This window comes from Bufo gargarizans, chromosome 3, assembly GCF_014858855.1.
Source record: "Bufo gargarizans isolate SCDJY-AF-19 chromosome 3, ASM1485885v1, whole genome shotgun sequence".
NCBI classification, from domain to species: Eukaryota; Metazoa; Chordata; class Amphibia; order Anura; family Bufonidae; genus Bufo; species Bufo gargarizans.
Window position 1 is genome coordinate 254,011,994 of NC_058082.1, and position 24,551 is coordinate 254,036,544.

Genomic DNA, 24,551 nt, shown 5'->3' on the forward strand with positions numbered 1-24,551 from the left:
ACTGCAAGCAGGACACAGCAAGGAGGCTCTTGCTACAGTAAATTGCCTTATGGAGGAGGAGGATTAAGAGGGACATGGTCGAGCTCCTGGAAGACACAGAAGTTTAAAGGGGTTGTCTGAGATAACTAAACATTTCAGACACCCCCTACCAAGTTAAAAATAAAAAACATGCCCTAATCACTCATTTCTCCTGTCATTGGCCGTTTACAAACTGCCTGGATACAACATGTGACCGCTGCAGCCAATAAGTGTCCTCAGCTGTAGACCAAGAAGAACAGTTCTAGTACAGGACCAAAGCCACAGAGGACGATGCTGAAGAAACCAGTGGGTGGATTATGTTTTTTTATTTTAAGCAATTGTATGGGGTGTCCAAGATTTTCATTATCTTGGACAACCCCTTTAACTTACAGGAGATAAAGCAGAATCGGAGGGAAGGAAGAGATGAAGAGCTATTTTTGTGCTTTTTCCATGTTTAGTATATATTGTTTTACCACTTGAACTTGCATCATTGTGCGTCGCCAGTATTATGACACGGAAAAGTTACAAAGTCCCATTTTGAGCCAAAATGTGCCATTCTTCACATTTTTCCAACATTCTTGACACTTTTTATAAAAGTGGATAGGGCATGGACAAGACCTTCACAGCCTAACACAAAAAGCTGGCATACAATACACCTGAAATCTACGCTTACGGGCGTAGACTTCATTTTCTGGTGCACAGATGTGCCTTTTTAATAATTGCGGCACATGTCTTACTAATTTTGGTGCATTGTACGCCAGCGAGATTTAGATTTTCCTTCAGGTTTCTTACAGATCTGCTAGTACTAGGAATGGCAATCTAGAAGAAAGTGCAATCATGCCGCTTCACAGGGTCTTCTGTGCTTTACCCATCAGCGAGTAAAACACCACAAATAACGCCTAGGCTGGAACAACTTTTCCAACACATCAGCTAACCAGCATCTCTAGTCACCGTGAGACATCCGTAGCAATGCAAAGGCCTTACCTCTCCTGCGATTGCTCCTCATACATTCTCTCTTTTCCTTCCTTGAAGAGTCTAATTGCTCGCTTTGATTTTTTCATTAGGCTGTCAATATAGATTTTGAAATATTCATTTTCACTGAGCTGCGTAAGTTTCTGGTTGTCATCGTACTTGCTCAGAATAAGTCTCAAATGTTGATACGTGTCCGGTAAAATATCAAGTATGTAAGGAGGGCTGTTCTTCAGCTGAAGCTTTGGACTTTGGCATAATCTTACCTAGAAAAAAAAATTAAATAAAAAAGACACTTGACTTTCCATGTAACTGGATAGGAAGAGAACACAATAAAAGAATGCAATACAAATCACCATTGTGTTTGCCTAAATGTGTTTGGTTAACTGAGAACAAAGGGTTAAAGTGCTTATATACATTATGTATGAGGGTGGTCACAGAGCCTAGATCTCAGGGCCTATATGGCAGGGTCAATGGTTGCACTGTACTGCAGATTTTGCATGCTATCACAGGTGATATAGATTTTTTACTTAGCTAAGGCTACTTTCACACTAGCGTTTTTACTGGATCCGGCATTCTGTTCTGTTCAGTTATGTTTTGTCCCCATTGACAATGAATGGGGACAAAATGGAAGCGTTATTTTCGGAATGGAGATCCTCAATACTGGAAAATATTACCGCTAGTGTGAAAGTAGCCTTATAAAAAAAAAAAAAAAAAAAAAAAAAAAGAGACGGGCCCCCTCAACCCGTCACATTTAACATAACCGAGGGCAGAAAGCTGGTGTACAGTCTCAAAACACGGATACGAGCCGAGAGCCTGCAGCCATTTTTTTTTTCACTCCTTCACAAATGTCCTATCCTTGTCCTCAAAACAGACAGGAATAGGACATGTTTTGATTTAATACAACCGGATCCCACTGAAATGGATGCATCCAGATGTATTAAATGGCGCAGATCCATTTAATTCCGGGACAACACACTAATGGCCATTCATTCATGGAGAGCAAGGGCCAGGCAATTAAGTGGAAGCTCCGCTATTAAAAAGGTTTTTGCACCCTTGTAAAATTAAAGGCAAAAGCGGGATAGAGGAGGAGATAAAAACATAGGCACAAAGATGGTCTAAAAGGTAATAAAAGGACAGATCCTAATGTTATGTGTAGGGGCGGACTGGCCATAGACCCTACAGGGAAACTTCCTAATGGGCTGAAGCCCAGAAGGCCACCTAAGCCCTATTCGCCACCACCAGCCAGGTAAGTAATGATCTGATGGTCCCAGAGTTAATTAACCCTGGGAGTGTTAAGTACTTATGGACCTGCTCAGCGGCCGCAGATGCCCTTCTGACCCCTAAATTCAAATGTATTGCCATCCTGAGGGAGCAGGAGTAGGAGGACAGAACGTGGAACGTGACACCACAGTGGTGCCGCTTCTAGGGAGCTATTTTTGTGATGCACTGTGGTAATTGGTACTGCTGGGGAAGTATTTTTCTGCTGCAATAAGGTATTGCTGGCATTGCCCTGCCTTCTGTCAGTGTGGACCCATGTACAATGGGGCCACATTTAGTTTTTTTCTGGGGCCACTAAGTTCCTAGCCCGCCTCTGGTTATGTGTAAGGTTTTTGGGTCACACCTACCGGTATTTGTCATCCTTTATGGAAAAAAATGACAAGTAAAAAAAAATTATAACTGGAGTGATAGATGGAAAAAAAAAAAAATGAAATAAATGTCTTTTGCCACTTTATTTTTAGTTGTGCCATTCTCTTACATACGAAAGAAAAACGGAAGAGAAAACCAACGTCACTCGTGTTAGATAGGAAAATGTGAGATCTATTAAAACTAGTGCAGGGGGGAAATGGAGCAGCAGCACATGGCAACCAATGATTTGGCATTTTTCATTTTCCAGAGGGCTTCTTAAAATGAAAAGTGGAATATGATTGGTCCCCACCGGTCCTTTATTATCCTGGTGTGATGAGGCGTTATACTTCTACACCACTGCAGTCAATCCCTGGACTCAGTGGTGATAGGTGTACAGGAGTGCTAAAGCCAGCGATAGGCTGCAGCGGTTACATTCGTGTATTTCATCAGCTCCGTAAACTCGGCGAGAGGCAGTTGTCCTTCCCTTCAACCGGATGAGCCTTCTCCACATTTAGTGCAATGGCTGAATCCAACACAGGACTTGTACCCACAAGTGGCATATCTTTTCTTTAGAGACCTGAGGGTTTCAGAAATGTTGTATATTTACTTGAGTGTCCCTGCTGGGAACAATATGTGGGGAGGACAGGGAGAAAACTAAAAACAAGATTGGGTGAACATGTGAGAAACCTTTAAATAAGCTCTAAAAGAAAGTGTGTCTGCACACTCCAAGGAAATACATAATCAGAATCTGACGGGACGGAAAGCCGTGGGCATTATTCAATACAATTCTGAATATGATGGTTCCCAAAGAGTTGAATGTGGATTTAGAGGAGAAACCGGTGGGGTGGGCCAGAAATGCTTGGCTTCACTGAAGGCTTTGTTCTGATTCAGTTTTGCGGACAAGAATAGGCATTTCTATAATAGGGCTCCTGCTCAGTTCCAAAAATTGCAGAAGGCACACGGGCGCCATCCGTGTTTTGCGCATCCTTAATTGGCGGACCACAAAAAAAAAAAAAAAAAGTCACAGTCATGTGAACGAGCCCTTAGGTATATTCTGCAGAGAAGGACAGTCCATCCTCTGAGCTTGAATGTGGATTGAAGCTGCTGTGGAGCCCTCATGTAGATACAAAGCCCTGTGTTGAATTTGCAGTGGGGAAAAAAACAAAAAAAAAACAAACACACACATTGAATTCGAGGCTCACTTCAAGTTCCACAGAATTGATTCTAGATGATCGGAGACTCTAGGAACTTGTTTTACAGTGTTTTTATGACAGTTTAGGAGATAGCTGTGCTCCTTGTAAACTATTTGGTTTACATTCATGCCAGCCATCGGACCAGAAAACTACTGAAACCCTGGTCATAGTGATAATATTTTTCTTTCAGCATCTTTTCTTGCAGCTGCTTCTTAGGCCATCACATCTGTGCTTTCCCTTTCTGCCATTGAGACCCGTTCTAGGATCTCAATAGGGGGTGGGGGGGGGGGGGGGCGAACGCTTCAGCTTTGTCCCAATTCATTGTCAAGGGGACAAAACTGAATGCATCCATTTGGTTGTGCTCCCATCATGGACGGAATAACGCTGCAAGCATAGTTTTCCTGTCCGCGATGTGGTACGCAGCAAGAAGGATCCTGAGATCCTGACACACAATGTAAGTCAATGAGGACGGATTTGTTTTCTCCGACACAAAATAACAGATTCGTCCCCAGTTGCCTTTCAATGGTTTTAGAGACTGATCAGTCTTGGCTATTTTAGAGCTAATACAACCGGATCCGTTGATAACCGACGCAGACCGTTGTATTATGACGGCAGCGTTTTTGCTGATCCATGACGGATCCGGTAAAAAAGCTGGTCTGAAGGTAGCCTTAATTCTAGTACAAGACCTTGAAAGGGGTTGCCTCATTAAAGACAACCCCTCTGAAAATAGAGCGCCAAAAGGCAATACGCTCATTGCTCTGATCCCGCTACTGGCAACCAGCCAGTCTGGAGATGTGAAGCCACAGCTAGCCCGGATACAAGGGGGCGCCGATGGTACAGGTCGGCTCTCCTTTCTGGCTGACAGAAGGATCCTGAGCAGGGATCCTAATAGTGCATATAGCTGTCTTCATGTAACAACCCTTAAAAAAAAAAAAAAAAAAAAAAAAAGATATACACATATAAAAGGGCGAAGTGCGTGCAAGAAATCTGATTGCACAAAGTGGTCATAAACAGCGAAATATAGCCCAGACTAGTCATCTGAGAAGACAACCTCCTGTGGGCACCTTCCTCATTTATTAGCCCAACAAAGATAGGACACTACAATGTAAAAGGGAATTAACCGCAGCGGACAATGGGGGCCAGTGAAAAACGAGAAGTGATGGAAACTGTGGCGCTACTTCCTCAATGTCATACGTATTCTAGCTTAATACACAGTATAAACTAAAGTGTGATAGATCAGCAGGCCGGGGCACAGTACACATAATAGACTGAATGGAAAATGAAGCAAATACGTGGAATCGCCCACTGGCTAGTTAACCCAGCAAACGCTTAGGAGTTTTCCATTCAGCTACAGGTTCAGTCTATGCCAAGATCTAAAAATATCATTTCTTTCTGCTCTTTCAATTCCCCCTTCTCATTTATTCATTTTAGATATTAGACAGGGGTACGGTTACGGTATATTTTCTCTAGACAACTAACTGTATAAAAGATCTGGTGACCTGGCTATGGTCCCCTAGTTCAGGGGTGGCCAACCTGTGGCTCTTTGCTTCTTCAAGTGAGGCTCTAGCTGTGAATCCAGGAAGCACTCTCCACCCCATGCTCAGATCTCTTTCCCTGATCGGGCACTGTTACTACTTTGCAGCTCCAGCTCACTCCCCACTACGTCCTGATGCACACAGTGTGAGAACGTAGTACGTGGAGACACACATTATGACCTGACGTTGTGCTCATCGGGTCACAGTGGAGAGAGTGTCAGACCTGCAGAGTAGCAGGTGCCCGAGCAGGAGCCCAGTGCCTGATCAGGAGAGGGAATTTTTTAAAATTATAGAACTGAGCATGGGGGTCTGATCTGAGCATGAGAGTCTGATCTTAGCATGAGTGGGAAGATCTGAGCATGGGGGGGGGGGGGCAGATCTGAGCAAGGGGGTCTTGTTTGAGCATGGGTTGGTCAGGTCTGATGAAAAATATACTTTTTCTTTTTTTCTCTAATGAAAAATAAGAAAATATTTTTATCAGACCTCAGATCAGATGAAAAATCTTTTTTTTCCCCCTCTTATTTTTCTTTGTTAAAACCTAGGTGCATCTTGTAGGGCGAAGAAAACGGTGACTCGTGTGTAAATGTATAGCTTGTGGCTCCTGGTAGTCATAAGTTGTTTTTTTTGGCTCTTTGTGTATGTAAGGTTGGCCACCCCTGCCCTAGTTCTTCCATGAAAAGCACCCCCCCCCCCCCCACCCCCATACACACGCACTTTAAGAGGTTGTCCAATACTTTAGATAAGCCATCACCCCAGACAATAAGGCTACTTTCACACTCGCGTTTGGTGCGGATCCGTCATGGATCTGCAGTCGCATCGGTTCAGATAATACAACCGCATGCATCCGTTCAGAACGGATCCGGTTGTATTATCTGTAACATAGCAGTCTTGAACACCATTGAAAGTCATTGGAGGTCAGATCCGTTTTCTATTGTGCCAGATTGTGTCAAACTGATCTGTCCCTATTGACTTACATTGTGTGTCAGGACGGATCCGTTTGGCTCAGTTTCGTCAGACGGACACCAAAACGCTGCAAGCAGCGTTTTGGTGTCCACCTCCAGAGCGGAATGGAGACAGAACAGAGGCAAACTGATGCATTCTGAGCGGATCCTTTTCCATTCAGAATGCATTAGGGCAAAACTGATCCGTTTTGGACCGCTTGTGAGAGCCCTGAACGGATCTCAAAAACGGAAAGCCAAAACGCCAGTGTAGCCTTAGCTGTTAGAGTACCTGCACACGAGTGCAAGAGAACGCACATAAGATCCGCATGAATTTCCGTGCAGATTTCTGTGTGTTTCTGCACCGAAATACCTAATGTCTAACAATGTTTTTCGTGCTGATTTGATGCAGTTTTGGAAAAGGGTGAAATCCGCAGCTAAACCCACAAACATAATAGACATGCTGCGGTTTTAGAAATCCTCAACGCAGGTCAATTTCCATACAGAAAAAAATATGCAAAGTGTACCTGAGATTTGCGATACGTTATACACTCTGCTGGTTCTGTAATACACTGCTGTTTTTCCACATGGGAAAAAAAACGCACATATCCCGCAATGTGTGCTAATGGCCTCATGCAGCTCCTGCGCCAAAACTTAGAGACAGAACTACACGGCTCGGTCTGTTGGGCAGAGGATGGCGCTGGTTACTGCAGTGTTGCCCCCATTCACTTCAGTGAGAATGTCCTCAGCATAGGCAATCACTTGTAAAGTGAGGACAACCCCTTAATGGGACTTTTTACACGGGGCTATGATCGCTCACAAAAATTAAATGGAAGTGATCAAATACCAGCTGACTTGTTGCATAACCTAGCAGATAAAAAAAAGAACAACCTGAAGTATCAAGAGACCTCTCTCCTGTGCGTCAGCCACCATGAAACGTTCACGGAATATTTTATTAGGAGGATTTTTTTCCAACTTGCATAGTTTGCTTAAAGCAGCTTATTCTCTACAATCATTCATTTCCTATCCTATGTTACATTATTAGAGGTCTGGGGCTTGAAATCGGCCACAGATTTGTATGTAGTTCACCAAATGTATACTAATACGGCACACAAATGCAGAAATGTCCTCTGCTACATCATTTCAGATGGCATCTGTCAGCAGATTTGTACCTATGAAACTGGCTCACCTTAGAAGCTGAAGGCATCTGTGTTGGTCCCATGTTCACGTGTGTCCACTTTGCTGAGAAAAAGTTTTAATATATGCAAATGAGCCTCTAGGAGCAATGGGGGCGTTGCCATTACACCTCGAGGTTCTGCTCCATCTGCAACTGCAGCGTCCTCTGAAAGGGCCAAACATGACCACATTTACAGTACACTGCCTGACCCAGTCAAAGTGGAGAGACCACGGCAGTTGCAGAGGGCACTGAGCCTCTAGGTGTAATGGCAACTCCCCTCGTTGCCCCTAGAGGCTCATTTGCATATATTAACACACCATTTTTTTCAGCAATGCAGATACATATGAACATGGGACCAACACAGATGCTTTCAGTTGCCAAGTGCACATGTAACAGGTCCTATTCTTGTCTGCAATTGCGGACAAGATTAGGCATTAAAGGGAATCTGTCACTAGCATATTAGCAAAAAAATTTTTTAGGAATCCATGTGTAATAAAGTACCTCGTTTCCAAAGGTCTTGTTCTTTTTTTTCTGCATCTTGTCATTTCTTCAAAAAAAAAAAACGCTTTTTATGATATGCAAATGAAGCTGTAAGGAGCCCAGAGGGGCGTTATTCTTTGTTCACGGTGCCCAGGAACGCTCCTCTAAAGTGCCGTGCCCGCCTAAATTTGAAAACTAAGAACTCCTCCAAGTTAGCCGCGCCTCTGGGAGGCGATTTAGGCTAAGTGCTCCCCTCCCCAGCGCCGCGCTCTGCGGCAAACACCCCCGATCCTCCTCTCGCCCACATCCGAAATCCCGCGCAGGAGCAGTGTCGGCGATTGCCTGCGCCTGCGTGATGATAAGACGACTGAGGAAACAGCGTCACTGGGCATGCACCGATCCCAGTGACGTGTTCGCTGTTTCCTCAGTCGTCTTATCATCGCGTAGGCAATCGCCGGCACTGCGCCTGCGCGGGATTTCGGATGCGGGCGATAGGAGGATCGGGGGTGTTTGCCGCAGAGCGTGGTGCTGGGGGATGGGGGGGGGGAGCACTTAGCCGCGCCTCTGGGAGGCGATTTAGGCTAACTTGGAGGAGTTCTTAGTTTTCTAATTTAGGCGGGCATGGCACTTCAGAGGGGCGTTCCTGGGCACCGTGGACAAAGAATAACGCCCCTCTGGGCTTCTTACAGCTTCATTTGCATATCATAAAAAGCGTGTTTTTTTTTAAAGAAATGACAAGACGCAGAAAAAAAAAAAAAAAAACGAACAAGACATATGGAAATTAGGTACTTTATTACACATGGATTCATAAAAAAAAAAAAAATTGTTAATATGCTAGTGACAGATTCCCTTTAAGATTAGGCATTTTCTATTAAAGTGCCGGCGATGTGCGGTCCGCAAAATGAGGAACACACATTGCCGATGTCCGTGTTTTGCGGATCTGCAAAACACATACGGTTGTGTGAATGGACCCTTAAAAGGGAACGGCCACAAGTGGCTGACACATTGAGTTTATGTGTGCAAAATCGAGTAAAAAGCAGCAAAGTGGATGATATATATATTTTATTTTTGAAAGGTCACCCACATGAGGGAATTCACACGAAGCTTACTCTGCAGTATGACAATTTATACAGAGGATTTCCATTACATTTCAGGGGAGAAATCTGCAGGCAAATCCACATGTAACTAATGCAACGGGTTTTCTGTACCAAAATAAGCCCCATTTTCTCTCAGTGTCTACAAAAAAAGACAAGTCTACTTTTTTTAACGCAATTTGAGCCAGAGATTGGCACATTTAGCTCTCCTCCAATACCTTTATTAGTAAGTTGCAATAGGCACAACAGTATAGCAAAAAAGTACAAAAAAAAACTAGGTACATTAAGGAAATAAATAGTGCAACATCTCCTGGGACAGATTTTAGAAAGAGAAATGTGAATATACCTTCAATAGCCGCACAATACTACGACTGTTCAGCGTTTCCGTTCTCCTACTCTGTTCAGGAGCAGAACGTAAAGGACGGAGAAGGCACATAACTGAGCCAAACGCAGCCCTGAGGACCCCATAGATTATAATGGGGTCTGTTATGTTTCCGCTCAGAAGATGATTTTGGAGCGGAGACAAAAAGTTGTGCATGCAGGACTTTTGTCTCAGTTTCAAAATCATCTTCTAACCGGAAACCTAACGGACCCCATTATAGTCTTTGGGGTCCTTAGGCTCAGTTATGTGCCTTCTCCGTCCTTTCTGTTCTCCAGCTCCTGAACAGAGCAGGAGAACGGAAAGGCTGAACGGTGATGTGAACGAAGCCTTGAAGGGAACCTGGATTTTGTGTATAGCGCTGAGGACATGGGTTGCTAGATGGCCACTAGCACATCCGTAATACCCAGTCACCATAGCTCTGTGTGCTTTTATGGTGTAAAAAAAAACGATTTGATACATATGCAAATTAACCTGAGATGAGTCCTGTACGTGAGATGAGTCAGGGACAGGACTCATCTCAGGTTAATTTGCATATGTATCAAATAGTTTTTTTTTTTTTACACAATAAAAGCACACAGAGCTATGGGGACTGGGTATTGCGGATGTGCTAGTGGCCATCTAGCAACCCATGTCCTCAGCTTTATAGACAAAATCCCGGTGACAGGTTCCCTTTAATTGAAGATGTAAAATACGGACATTGCACAATGCCCGATAAAGAATACTAGTATTACTGGTATCTAGTAAGGCACTCCCACAGCTAATCCACAATAAGGGTGCACCTACGGTATATACGCAATGCCTATTATCCAGTGGCACAGAGCAACATATAGCAGCCCATACAGCCAGTGTACAGCAATGATATATCAAGAGGCCATCAATACAAGTGATAGAATATACAGATATCCCTTGAGAGGCCTTCACATGACTCACAGTATAAGTGGGTGCACTGTGTAAACAAGGAGCAATGACGACATACAATAAAACATCAAATAAATCTCAAAACCTCTGGACACGACTGCCATGGGAGTGAGGAACCTAAAAAGCTTCACACACTTTCTACTGTTGTCACAGCTTCATCAGGTGGCATTAACCAAAAGGGAGGGGTGGAAACATTCACCTGTATAACAAAAAACACAGGGAGACACCATACCCTAAAGCAGCGGTCCACACCCTCCGGCTACTCCCAGCATGCTCCACTCCCTTCTACAGGTGTTCTGAGGACAGCTGAGCGACTGTGCGTGTACTTTTACAAAGGCTGCGGTGCCAGAGGTTGCGGACCCCCGTTCTAGAGCCTCCGCTCTACACATGTAATCCTATTAGTGGCTGGCTACGTATAGCTGGCCACCTGCACAACGCACGTAAGATCCGCACAAATTTCCGTAGATTTCTGCAGCATATCTGCACTAAAATTCGCAATTTCTAACCGCAGTTTTAGGTGCAGATTTGATGCGGTTTTGCCGCCGATCTCGCCCTTCCATTTAAAAGGGTGAAATCCGCTACTAAAATAACATAATTGATATGCTGCAGATTTGGAAATCCACAACACAGGTCAATTTCGGCACAGAAAAAAAATAAAAATCCACAAAGTGTATCTCACACACTTTGCTGGTACTGTAATACGCTGCGGTTTTTCCACATAGAAATCTGCTCAGAAAAAACGCACGTATTCCCGCAACGTGTGCAGGTGGCCTTAGAGGGGACACAGACATAGATCTGTCAAGGGAAATGCCTTAAAAGGGCAGCTCTGAACCCAGACAGATCCACATTTTCTCCCATATGAGAATCTGGGCATTCCATGATCTGATGCTCTCCTTTGCCCTGAGCCAAAAGCTAAGAAAAACAATGGCAAGAGGGTTATAAAGATTTTTAGGCCTAGCTTTACTACTTAATGTGGAAATTTGTATAGCTGCCATATGAATCATACTCCACAACAAGCAATTCGTTGCTTTGTGGTCTCCTGATCTTTGCTGTACACTGACAAAAGATCATTCACACCGCCGGGGTACTAGCGCATGGCATATCATTTAGGGAAAGGAAATGTTCTGTACAAAAGATTTATAAAATTGTCAGACAAAAATTAACCTAGAATGCGGGGGAAAAATAATTAAATGTGCAGTGAAATAAAGTACACACATCAATATTCACAAGTTCAGAAAAAGATGCTCAGGTATGTATGGAAGACTGAAATACGAGAATATGAATATTTTTTGCGCCCCATTCCCCCCCACCCATTTCCAAACCTCTGATATTCAGGACCATCGATCTTCAGGAGCACCGCGGCCTCTTCCTAGGCTAATTTTATCAGTCAGATGACCTAGGTGTAGCTCAATCCCATTCACGTGAATGGGGCCAACTTGCAATACCAAGGATAACCACTATCCAATGGACAGCGCTGTGCTTAGAAAGCTGCAAGGAGGCCATGGCGCTCTCTACATTGATGACTTTGCCCAGAAAACCCACAATAAAACCCAAAACTGAATATGCCCACATCCTTGGCTAACCCTTATTTACTGACAACCTTACTAAAAGCACAACTACTGACTACTTCAACAGGCTGTTCAAGTGGTTGGCGTTTTCACACTGGAATACTTCCATGTGAATGCACCATTAAAGGGAATCTGTCACCTGCTTTTACCATTTTAAGCTGGCACCATCACTATGTTGACTAAAGCACCTTATTTCCAGCAGTCTTCTTTTTACTTTATATCGTTTTGTAGTTTTGATATAAAAGCGATTTTTATGTTATGCTAATGAGGGTCCAAGGTGCCCAGAGGGGCGTTTTTTTTTCCACTCTCCGGTGCCCAAGAACGCCTCCTGATCAAATAACCTCCCACAGCCCGGCAAACGGTTCCGCCCCCTCCCCACATCATAGTCTACCTTATAGAAATGCCCCGCCCTTCTTCCTGTCTGCGGCCAGAAAACTCGAAGGCGCAGTACCGCCTGCGCGATCATCAACCTCCTGAGGGCAACAGCCTCAAAAGTCTCACTGGGCATGCGCCGAGCCCAGTGATGTGACCTGAGCGCTGTTGCCCTCAGGACGTTGATGATCGCGCAGGCCGCAGGCGGTACTGCGCCTGCGCGAGTTTTCTGGCTGCAGACAGGAAGAAGGACGGGGCATTTCTATAAAGGTAGACTATGACGTGGGGAGGGGGCGGAACCGTTTGCCGGGCTGTGGGAGGTTATTTGAGGATCAGGAGGCGTTCTTGGGCACTGCAGGGAGGCGTCACTGGGCGCCGGAGAGCGTGAGAAAAACGCCCCTCTGGGCACCTTGGACCCTTATTAGCATAACATAAAAATCGCTTTTATATCAAAACTACAAAACAAAATAAAGTAAAAAGACGACTACTGGAAATAAGGTACTTTAGTCAACACAGCGATGGTGCCAGCTTAAAATGGTAAAAGCAGGTGACAGATTCCCTTTAATGTCTCATTTATATAGCAGATGGCACCTTTAATTTGTGAAAATAACAGTTTTTAATTCTGCCGTTCATAAAAAGGTGCATATTATAAAAAGGATTTTCCAGGATTTTTATACTGATGACCTATCCTCAGAATAGGCCATCAGTATCAGAACGGTGGGGGGCCGACACCCGGGACCCCCAGCAATCAGCTGTTGAGAAGGCACCGACACTCCTGTGAGCGGCGTGCACTTCTCCTTGTTCACCAAGCACAGCGCCGTACACTGTATAGTGGCTGTGCATGGTATTGCGCTCAGCTCCACTGAAGTGAATAGGGCTGAGGGCAATACCAAGCACAGCCACTATACAATGTACATCGCTGTGCTTGATAAGCCCGGAGAAGGCTGCGGCGCTCAATGGACCCCCACCGATCAGATACTGATGATCTATCCAGAGAATAGGTCATCAGTATCAAAATTCCATAAAACCCCTATAACTGAAGAAATTACAGCACCAACTGCCACTTCGGGTATGATTGCAGATAAATAAAGATCACTCAGTCGAATAAAAAAGATGAGACTGAATCTTGTACTTCACATTTCTAGTCATTCTATCAGTTTAGATATTCTGTAAGTATTCATTAAATGTAAAGTAAGAATAAAAAAATAATAATAAAAATCCCACACACATCAAATGTCATAAAGGGTATGCTCACAAATGACTGAAATGCTGCAGATTGTCGTTCTGGGCTCACAGATATGTCTGATTGGCGCTTTCACCAAGTATTTCATGGCGCATACCATAATTGCACCAGACGAGAAGGTCACCTCACCAGGCCCTGTGATTCAAAAAGGAGATGAGGGGCTGGTAGAAGAAGGAGCAAGGGTGCACAGAGAGGCTTGGCCCACCCTTGTTGCACTTAAAGGGGTTCTAATACCCGCAGTCTGCCTCCGTAAATAGAAGATTCATTACATGCTTCCGCCTTGGCTTCTGCATGTCCATTTTCCAGTCCCCGGACTGTTTACATCTGGCGCATGGTCACATGCTCCGCTGCAACCAATAACTGGCTTCAGTGGTGATGTGCCCCATGCAGTGCCGTATGTAAACAGTCCAGGGACCAGAACATGAACATGTGGGAGCCTGTGCGGAAGACTAGAGCAGCGGGGAGCAAGTAAGTATGACTCTTTTACGGAGGTAGGCTGAGGGCTTTAGATAAGGTATGAAAACGAAGGGGAGCAGTAACAATTTAAAACTTAACTTTTACTAGATCAGTTCCCCCAAGGTGGGGAGTAAGAGACCCCTTACAAACAAAAATCACAAATAAGACAGACAAGACCCCTACAGAGGGGGTTTATTGGACGGTTTCGTGCAACATAGGTGGTGCTGCACACCAAAATAGGTCTCGTCCCCTCCCAAAAAAGGCCCGTGGGGAGTATCACACAGACCTTTAGTGGAGGGACCGAGTGATCCCTATTGTCTGACTCCCTTGAAGTGGTCAGGGGGACAGACGTAATAAAATGGAAAAATCTTACCAATTTATATGTGGGCCTCGCTTAGCAACCACGTATTCGTGGGTCAAGGCAGGAGGAGGTCACATGTGGCAGGTAGGTACTTCATCCGATATTCAAGAAGACGGAGAAGGGCGTCAGGGGTGTCCAACTGGTCCGGTAATAGAGTGGTATCAGGTAAGAAACTCACCCTAGTACCTCCCTGCTTGGCCTGACCTGGCCCTAGTGACCTAACACGGGGTCCGTGCCCCGCAAGGGGTGGCCCCGTCCGGAACCTTGCCCTGATGCAAACGCCCTAGGTGACCCTAACGGAGGGTGACTAGGGGCATTGTTCTTTGACTCAGGGCAAGTAGAGATTAAAATATACTTGAGTTGTATATATCTCTTAAGTAATTAAGGATAGTGGAGACTAAGACGCACATATGACTGCACGTGTCCAATGATATGTCAACGTGTCCCGACGCGTTTCCCTAGTATAACATATCCAAATAACATATCTAAATGAATCCACTGTTGTCATGAACTAAGAACCCAAAAATCATCAGGGGACACGGGGCTTAGTATTATGGCTCCTGTCAGTCAGATAATTGCCACTATAATGGATATCCCAGTGTAGCAAGGATGTGGGGGGTAAAAGGTTAAGGAGTACCCTCCAAAGAAGAGACTGAGGACCAAGTGAGGCATATGGAAAACATTGCTGCTGGAGCGGTCTCACAAGTATCCAGGAGCTGCGGCCCACAGGTTCAGTGTGCCGCCCGTCACATGAGGTGTATGCCTTTAGATAAGGCTACTTTCACACTGGCGTCTTGGTTTTCGTTTGTGAGATCCCTTTAAAATATTTTTTTAATTCCTGTGCAGTAAACACCGTAAGGGAAGAAAAAAAAAAATGTAAAACATGCGATTTGCCATTTTTTTTTTTTGGGCATCTTGTCCCCCCCAAAAAAACGGAATAAAGGTGAACAAGAAGTCTTACATGCTACAAAAATGGTACCAATAAAAAGTTTGGTATTGCCGCATTTGTATTTAGCCGCAGAATAAGGACGTCAGGTCATTTTTTAGTACATTGTGAATGCTTTGATGTCAAAACCCTAAAAACCTTGCCGGAATTCTGTTTTCTAATACAAGACATGGTAAATTAAAAATGGTGGCATTAAAAATGCCTCTTGTCCTGATAAAAATAAGCCCCCATAACTATGTAAACGAAAAAAAAAAAAAAAAAGTTATGGCTATTGGGGGGAGGAAAAATCCAAAATATAAAAATGGAAATAGACCCGGTCTTCAAGGGGTTACAATACAGCAGTACTTTGTGTGCCTGTACGCCATAGGCAAAACAAGTATTGAACGTTTAAAGAAAAAAGTCTTATGTGTCATAGTTTCAGTATTAGATGCAAGTCTAGAGAATACATCTTTTTATTTTAGAGATTATTTTTCGGGGTTTCAAAATGAGCCATATTACAGACACACCACGTTCTGTATGGTCAGCATACAGGTGAAAAATTAGAATATCGGGCAAAAGTCCATTTATTTCAGTAAGGCCTCATGCACACGGCCGTGCCGTTTTTTGCAGTCTGCAAACCGCGGATCTGCAAAAAACAGAAGCCGCCCGTGTTGCCTTCCGCAATTTGCGGAACGGAATGGGCGCCGGCAATATAAATGCCTATTCTTGTCCGCAAAGGGCGTGTGCATGAGGCCTAATGCAAATTAAAAGGAATTGCATTAATGCAACTTAGAATTAGAATTTTGTGAAAAGGTTCAATATTCTAGGCTCAAAGTGTCACACTCTAGTCAGCTGATTAATCCATACCCCCTGAGCAAAGGGGACCTGAGATTGTGACTTTGGGGTTTTCATAAGCTGTAAGCCAAAATCATCGAATTATAACAAAGGCTTGAAGCATCTTGCTTTGCATGTAATGAGTCTCTCTCTTATGTTAGTTTCACCTGTAGACACAGCAGCAGAGTGGGGGTCCGTTAAGCCACCTGCACAACCGCAGCGTATTACAGTACCAGTGAGGTTACACAAATCTCATGTACACTTTGCAGGTTTTTTCTGTGTGGAAATTGACCTGCATTGCGGTTTTCCAATTTAATAGCATATCAATTATGGTAGTGGTTTTAGCTGCAGATTCCACTCTTTTCAATGGATGGGTGAGATCTGCAGCAAAACCGCATTAAATCCGCACCAAAAACAGTAGTTAGAAGTTGCAGATATGCGGCAGAAACGCAGATCTTATGTTCAACCACACCAATGTGCAGGTAGCCCTAGAGAGTCTTTAGAAAGTGGAGGGACCAGAGAGTACCAGGGGGAGGCATCCAGAGCCGTATCTACTCTATGTGTTTGGTCTGATATACTGCTAGAGCCCCGGGACAGCAGCACTAGTCATTAAAGAGCCTGTCACCTAAAAAACGCGCAGTGCGCCGCTGAAACCGAGCAAACAGCGGCAGCCGGAGACAGAATAGCGTCTTTTACCAAGGATAGCACCGCGCATTCGCGAGACTTATGTGATCCCAGCCGAACTGCAGGCTGTCAATCAAAAGAGGGGATGGTTAGGGGGCATGCTTACCTCGATTTGAAACAAAGCCGCTGCCCCCTTGACTTCAAGTTAACCGGCAAGATAGCACTGAAAAAATCTTTTTTTTTTTTTGAGGTGACAGGTTCCCTTTAAATCCCATGCCCTCTGTTGATTCCCTCCCAGTCTCCACAGTAAAGCTGAGAAGAAAGCTGCATTAGGGTGCTTTCTCCATTCATTACGAGTTGGCACGCACGACCTGTATTTTTATAGATTTTCACTGCAGATTTTACCCTTTTACCTGCAGTGAGATCCAAGGCAAAATCCATACATAAATATGTCGATTCCCCACAGAATTCACGGCAGATATTTTCCAGTGCATGTGAACATGCCGTAACAGGCTGCGATCACTAGCGACTTCCCCTCTCTGTTACACGCACATGACCAGCCAGGGAAGAAAGGTTTTTCAGCTTGTTCTCAGCCGTGGCAGCATTTAAAGTCTTTTGCCATGATTTATCATACCTTCACTCCAGGATTTTGGCATCAAAAAGTCACAAAAATAGGGCTTTTGCACCTTTTTACACTCACTTATGCACTATTTAGGCGATTGCGACTTTTTGCATTTTTACACCACTCACTCCAGTTTTGTAATGTGGGTGGAAGAATGGGTGTGGCGAGCTATGTTAATGAGTTTCACTCCAGATTTATCAGAGACTTTTTTTTTAAGTCACAAAAAGATGACAATCTGACTCCAAGAGGAGGGGAAAGTAGGAAAACTGGAGTAGCTTCTCTACACAAGTGTTAATTTTGTCTTCTCCTTAAACCTATCAAGTAACATGAGACATTTAATAAATGTGGCAGAAAGTACTTTAACGCATACTCAAGAAAAACGGACTACAAATTTTCCCCTCCTGATAAATTCCTCCCTTTACGTATCACATACCCCCCTGGCAGTGAGAGCATTAAAGGGGTTCTTTATGTTTTCCTTACTGTTTATGGAGAGCTCATCAGTATCTGATCAGCGGTGGTCCGACACCCGGGACCAGCAATCAGCTGTCTGAGAACGCAGCGGCACTCGCCGATTCCCGCAGGCCAGTCACGTCATGACTATTTCACTAGCCTGGGCGCAGCTCAGCCCCATTCACTTCAATGAGGCTGAGGTGCACCCATGTGACATAGTTGTGTCGTCACTGGCCGGCGGGGGAAAAAAAAAAAAAAAAGCTCACCTTCTCCCTGGCTGTGACGCTCTCCGCTGCGATTGGGTAGGGAGAAGGAGACGCCCATTGAAAAACCCGTCAGTCTCCTCCTCCTTGTACTGATGCTGATAATTAGCATATAGGGCGGCAAAAGTGAACGGGGGGGGGGGGGGCACAGCGGGGGAACGGAGCAGCCAAGAAAAAGAAAAAGCGCCCTGACATCTACTAGCAATGTCCTCGCATGCCAGGTAATGATATTGCAATGTTAGAACCAGTGAAAGGTCGATGGACCGGGTCACACGTCCACAATCGGCTCCTATCTCCTAATATGGAGTTTTACTGTACCAGCAAAGTGGATTATAAAATCTCTCATCCGCTCTGTAATTTGATCTTCTATGCAGGTCTTAAATCCCCAGCATGTCAATTCATATGTAGACATCCACCGTGGATTTCGCCTTATGCAAGGGCGAAATCCTCTGCAAATCTGCAATGGAAAAAAAATAAAAAATCTTCCCGTACGGCAAGACCCTAAATCAACTCAGCAAGTTTCTTCAGGGGGTTCTGGCCGCAGCATTGGCCATGTCTAATCTCACAACAGAAGCGTCCCGCGGTCACCGATGACAGAAAGGCAGAATTCTGCCTGATGTGTCGGAATAATCCAGCAGGTCACTTTCCAAGCTCCAGCCCGTGCTTGTGTGTTTATCCCAGATAAACAGCCTGTAATTGTGTGTCCGGTTTGGCGGCACAGTTTACAGTAACGCGATTACATGCGCCGAGTGCATAGGGACTCTCCTGCTCTTGTAGCTGCCACATTCTCATGGGGGCTCGGGGGCTTTTCATCTGTCTCGAGTAAACATTTTGCTGTTTGTCGGAACATGTACTGTGCAAGCAATTTAAACTTCTGAGCAGGCACGCTGAACCACAGCCATTCTGCATGCACATTAAGATGGGACAGCGACCCTGCAATTCATCCCAAGGCTGAAATCTTTACATTCCAGATCTCAATTCATTCAAGTAGGAAAAAAATATATATATACTTTTGCACCGATATAGGATGCTCGTTCACAATTTATTATCCAGTATATTTTCTGGAAGAGCAGCGCGCGCCATGTAAGACTGGCATACAATCAGCGGCTGACCCAGCACCCCTGCCAATCAGCTGTTTGTGCAAGTGCAAAGTCCTCTTCTAGACTGTAACCAGAGCTGCTACAGGAGAGACGGAGTGCGGGTAGACATTAGAGAGGACATGCAACACTCACGAGCGCCGCCGCCTCTACAAACAGCTGATCGGACCACCGCCGATCTGATACTCATGGCCTGGCGAGAAGTCATCAATATCTGTAGCCCGGACAACCCCTCTAATGGTGGAGAGTTTCACCTAATTCTGGACGCTGCACATCATCACAAACTTGGAAACTTTGTACAGGTACAAGGGGAATAACGCATTATATATTTACATAGAAGTCTAGAACGGAAGCGCTGGATTGATGATATGACCTGACGGACCCCAATGACAAAAACGGCAGCAAAATTATCATAAAACGCCACACAAAATGCGTGTGAGAAAAGAGTCCCTTAGGGCTCATGCACACAAACATATTTTCTTTACGTGTCCGTCCTGGAGTTTTTTTGCGGACCAATTCATTTCAAAGGGGCAAAAAAATAATAATTACTCCATGTGCATTCCGTTTCTGTATGTCCGTTCTGCAAAAAAATAGAACATGGACAGTACTGAGGGGCCAGTTGTTACGTTCCACAAAATACAGAATGCACACGGAAGTCATCCGTATTTTTTGCGGATCCGTTTTTCACGGACCGCAAAATACATACACTGTCGTGTGCAAGAGCCCTTAGGAAGTAGTTTCTATATACTTCATGAAAATTTACGCTCAACCAGTGGCAAAAGGAGAGCATCTTTGTCAGCATCACATCAAGCCTTGCACTCCAGAAATATGTATAACTTACCGTATGGATAAGTGTATCATGCGACAAAAATGTTATGTTTTTAAATGAATGGATGAAAATGTATCAAACTCTACAAAACATATACGCGAGAGGTAAACAAAATACATGAGCCAATTTTTTGTTTTTATGTTGGCTTTTACACCCACTTTATGATAAAATATGAGATGTGAAGTGAGGCTTATGCAAATCACATCTCAGGTTTGTATACTGTACAATAAAATTAGTTTTTTCCACTCTATTAGGAGGATTTTACTATTTTCTTGCTTTTCCGTACCGCCGTGTTCTATGTAAACAGGATGTGCCATAACAAAAGGTCAGGAGAAAAAAAAAAAAAAAAAAAAAAAAAAAAAAAAAAGAAGGTCTGCTGTTCTTAGGATTCTGAGCTCAACACGTGTGTTCACCAGTCTGTAAAAATCACTCCCAGATGCTCAATCCGTGTTCTAATAACAGCTTAACATGCTCTTAACCCTTTCAGAGATGCACATATTTGTACACTAGGGCACATTTACTATAGGGCCTGCGCCTCTTTTTAGGCACAAAAATGCTGTTTTAGACAGTAATTTTTTTAGTCACATTCACTACTGAAAAAGGGGTTGTTTTGGAGGCTTTTGCCCTTCGGTTGACTATTTTGAAGTTTTAGGCCAATACAGAAATGTTCTTTTTTCTGCTCTATTTATGTAGGTGCTGCTTTTTTACGCCTGAATTTGTTGCTAAAACAGTCTAATTTCTACTCCAGGGCTGGAGTACCTTTCGTCATCAGTTGTGGGTGGTGAAGGGCACTTTTTTTTTTTTTTTTTTGCATTAAAAGTCACACTTTCTGGGAGACACACGACTTTTCACCGCTCATTTGCGCACTACTTTTACACTAGCGGCAAGGAACTCCTTATCGTATTAGAAAATCCTATTGTTTGTACTTACCGCTTGTTGTATGTGACGGGAGGCTGTTCCGGCGGGTGAACAGCCTGTCTGATACGGCTAGTGCACGCGTGACCCGGACTACCGCTCTGGCCCCATTGACTATACGACATGTCATTGTTTTATACCGGCCGCCTCTCGGCATGTTTGCCATGCTGCCACCGGAACTCAGCACGGATCAGACAGGCTGTTCACCCGCCGGAACAGCCTCCCGTCGCATACAACAAGCGGTAAGTACAAACAATAGGATTTTCTAATACAATAAGATTCATAGCATTAATCAGAATGCATCTTTGTACCAGTCTTCTTCATCTACCAGCTCACCCGCTGCAGCACAATCACCATTGGCAGGCTCTTCTAGGCACTCCGCGTCACCAAGGGGAGGCGGACATAACACGGACCAGGACCGGCAGGAAGTAAGTATATTTCTATAAAATCTGTATTAAAAAAATATATATATAAGCCGCCAGGCAGGATCCCCCAGTCTCCTCCAGAGTTCGTCGGACAGCCCGTAGCAGTTGGTGACGTGTAAGTATTGAATACGTAGTTTTACTTTGCATTTGTTTTTTGTACTTTCTCTAATTTTTCTTTTCATTTATCTTCCAGGGTTCAACAGTCTCCACCGGGGAAGATATGGAGTTCGCTGTCCCTCACAGACAACAAACTCCGTATCCAGCTGGTGGAGGCGCGTCCTGCTTTATAGGACCACACCGACCGCCAACATGCCGACCATCATCATATCCGACGGCTCTGGAGGCAGATATGCAAGTCCTTATTCACTGGCTGGGGGGGGGGGGGGGGATCTCACTGCGGCGGCTCAGAAAGAATGTGGTAAGTACAGCAATATGTATTTTTACCTCCTGCATAATGTTAACCTAACACCATGCTAATATTTTAATATACTTTTTTTTTTTTTATCACAGTTGACAAGGTTATGACTCGGTGGCGGTCAATCTAGGACCGCTTCAAGAGAGAATATAACAAGGAGGTTCAGACCCCGAGTGGATCCAAAGCAACCGCAAGGCTGCTATACATGTATAGTGCGGCCTTGGGGTTCTTAAAATGGACGCTGGCGCTTAGAAGGCATTTTATTTATTCTCTAAATAAATATAAAATGATTTTGCTTTCCTCTCCCTCTGGGTGCAAGTGGTTGTCTGAGAGAGTTTGGCCCCTCTGTTTCATGCAGCCCTCCTACGGTCAGAGGGACAATTGTTCTCTACCTCTGACAGCAAGGGGCTGTCTGAGACAAAGGAGCGTTTGGCCCCTCCGTTTCATGCAGCCCCCTTTCACACAGGCGAGTATTCCACGCAGATGCGATGCACGAGTTGAACGCATTGCACCCTCACTGAATACCGACACATTCATTTCTATGGGGCTGTGCACATGAGCGGTGATTTTCATGCATCACTTGTGCGTTGCGTGAAAATCGCAGCATGCTCTATATTCTGCGTTTTTCACGCAACGCAGGCCCCATAGAAGTGAATGGGGCTGCGTGAAAATCGCAAGTATCCGCAAGCAAGTGCGGATGCGGTGCGATTTTCACGCACGGTTGCTAGGAGACGATCGGGATGGAGACCCGATCATTATAATTTTCCCTTATAACATGGTTATAAGGGAAAATAATAGCATTCTGAATGCATAGTAAAATAGCGCTGGAGGGGTTAAAAAAAAAAAAATTATAATAATTTAACTCACCTTAGTCCACTTGATCGCGCAGACCTGGAACTCCTTCTGTCTCCTTTGCTGAACAGGACCTGTGGTGAGCATTCATTACAGGAACAGGACCTGTGATGACGTCACTCCGGTCATCACATGATCTTTTACCATGGTGATGGATCATGTGATGACCGGAGTGACGTCATCACAGGTCCTGTTCAGCAAAGGAGACAAAAGGAGATGCCAGTCTGCACGATCAAGTGGACTAAGCAGAGTTAAAAAAAAAAAAGTATTTAATTTTTTTAACCCCCTCCAGCGCTATTTTACTATGCATTCTGTATTCAGAATGCTATTATTTTCCCTTATAACCATGTTATAAGGGAAAATAATACAATCTACAGAACACCGATCCCAAGCACGAACTTCTGTGAAGAAGTTCGGGTTTGGGTACCAAACATGCGCGATTTTTCTCACGCGAGTGCCTAAGAGGTAGGCATAGCATGGATGCAGTAATTCAAGGCCCTTTTTTTATTTCTCCTCCACAAACTGCCAGCAGCACTCGGGCGCCTAAACCTGCTCTTGAAGAGGATCCGGAACCGGCCGCCACCCCAGCCCTGCTGTCCATCATGCACCGGTTCAGGACAATCCTGAAAGCCTACCTACACTCTCTCATTAGAGACAAAATGTGAAAGCTATGTTGAATAGCAGGAGATCCAGTAGGAGCCGTTGGGAGGATTATGGGAACCTTGTAGAGATCGTTTCGGATGCTCTACAAGGTTTTGTTGCTGAAATGAGGCGAGGGTTAGATTACTTGGCATATCGCCTGGAGGGGGGAAGGCAGCACGTCAACTCACCCCTCACCAACATCACGTGCAAACCTTTAGTCCCCCGGATAAACCAAATGACGCCCGAGCAGGTGCACGAGTAAAAAAATTTGATGAGAATGGGTCGTAGGAAATTTTGTGCCGCCCCCGTCCCACAGCTATCCCCTATCCCACTACTCTTTTCACCCATCCCCTTTCCGCCAACCATCCCATTCCTGAGATCCATCCCTTTCTCACCCAGCTCCCCCCCCCCCCCCCGAGCATGTGTTAAATCTTCCTTTTTTTTCTTCAACGCCTTCTCCTCCTCACTATACCGCTCCAACTTCTTTCCAAACTCCCTCTTCAACACATGCTCGGGAACATTCCAGTTCCGACCCATCCACTCTCCACACCCCTCAAATCCCACCTGCATCTTTTCCTGCAGCCCGTCATTTTTATCCCTCCACAGAAGACAGGGGGGGCTACCGCCGTCAGTCCCAGAGTGTCCACCCCACAAACGCTCCTTCTCCCCTCGACGTTATGAGAAGTTAAAAGTTATTTATTTTATTTTTTTCATATTTTATGAATATATTTAACAAAAATTATAATTTATTGTTAAATGAATACATTTTCTGTACTTTAGTGTGTGTGCTTTTTTAATTTCCTGGTACAGGATATCCTCAACTATGGCCACTCCAGCTGTTGGGAAACTAGAACTCCCAGCAACAAACATTGCGTTTATTATAGCCCTTGTAGAATAAAAAATAGTTTTCTAGGAGTTTTATTTTCCACATACCTGTAGTGCCAAAGATTGCAGAATCTTTTATGTTGCACGATCAATATTGGGCTTTCTTGTAGCTCCTTATTGATCATATTCCGGCTGATTGGCACATGAACAAGCAAATGCTTGTTCATCGGTCAATCTTGTGCAAATCCACATGAACCCTTGTGGGAGTCACGGTACATGTGAATCAGCCTCATCAACAATTCATTTACTATAGAGCGCAAAATTAAATTTTCGCTCTTTAGCACCGATGAAGCTGTCACAAAGTAGCGTCATTACCACAGGGACAGGAAGGGGACATGATGCTTTTAAAAAGGTGTTGTCCGGGTTCAGAGCCAAAGACGGACCTGCACACAGCTAAAGAACTCAGCAGTTCAAGCTCCAATGCTCTCCCTTGCCCTGCG

The 24,551-nt window shown here is 44.5% G+C and overlaps 1 protein-coding gene across 4 annotated transcripts in view; it reads right to left on the minus strand.

Annotated features, from left to right (window-relative positions):
* The window catches only part of CBLB (Cbl proto-oncogene B), a 142,459-nt gene that overhangs the window by 97,227 nt on the left and 20,681 nt on the right, over positions 1-24,551 (minus strand). For all 4 annotated transcript variants that reach the window (XM_044285290.1, XM_044285289.1, XM_044285288.1 and 1 more), the window contains exon 2: positions 1,003-1,253. In XM_044285290.1, the coding sequence (XP_044141225.1) occupies positions 1,003-1,253 (251 nt within the window). The remainder of the gene's footprint in view (positions 1-1,002; positions 1,254-24,551) is intronic.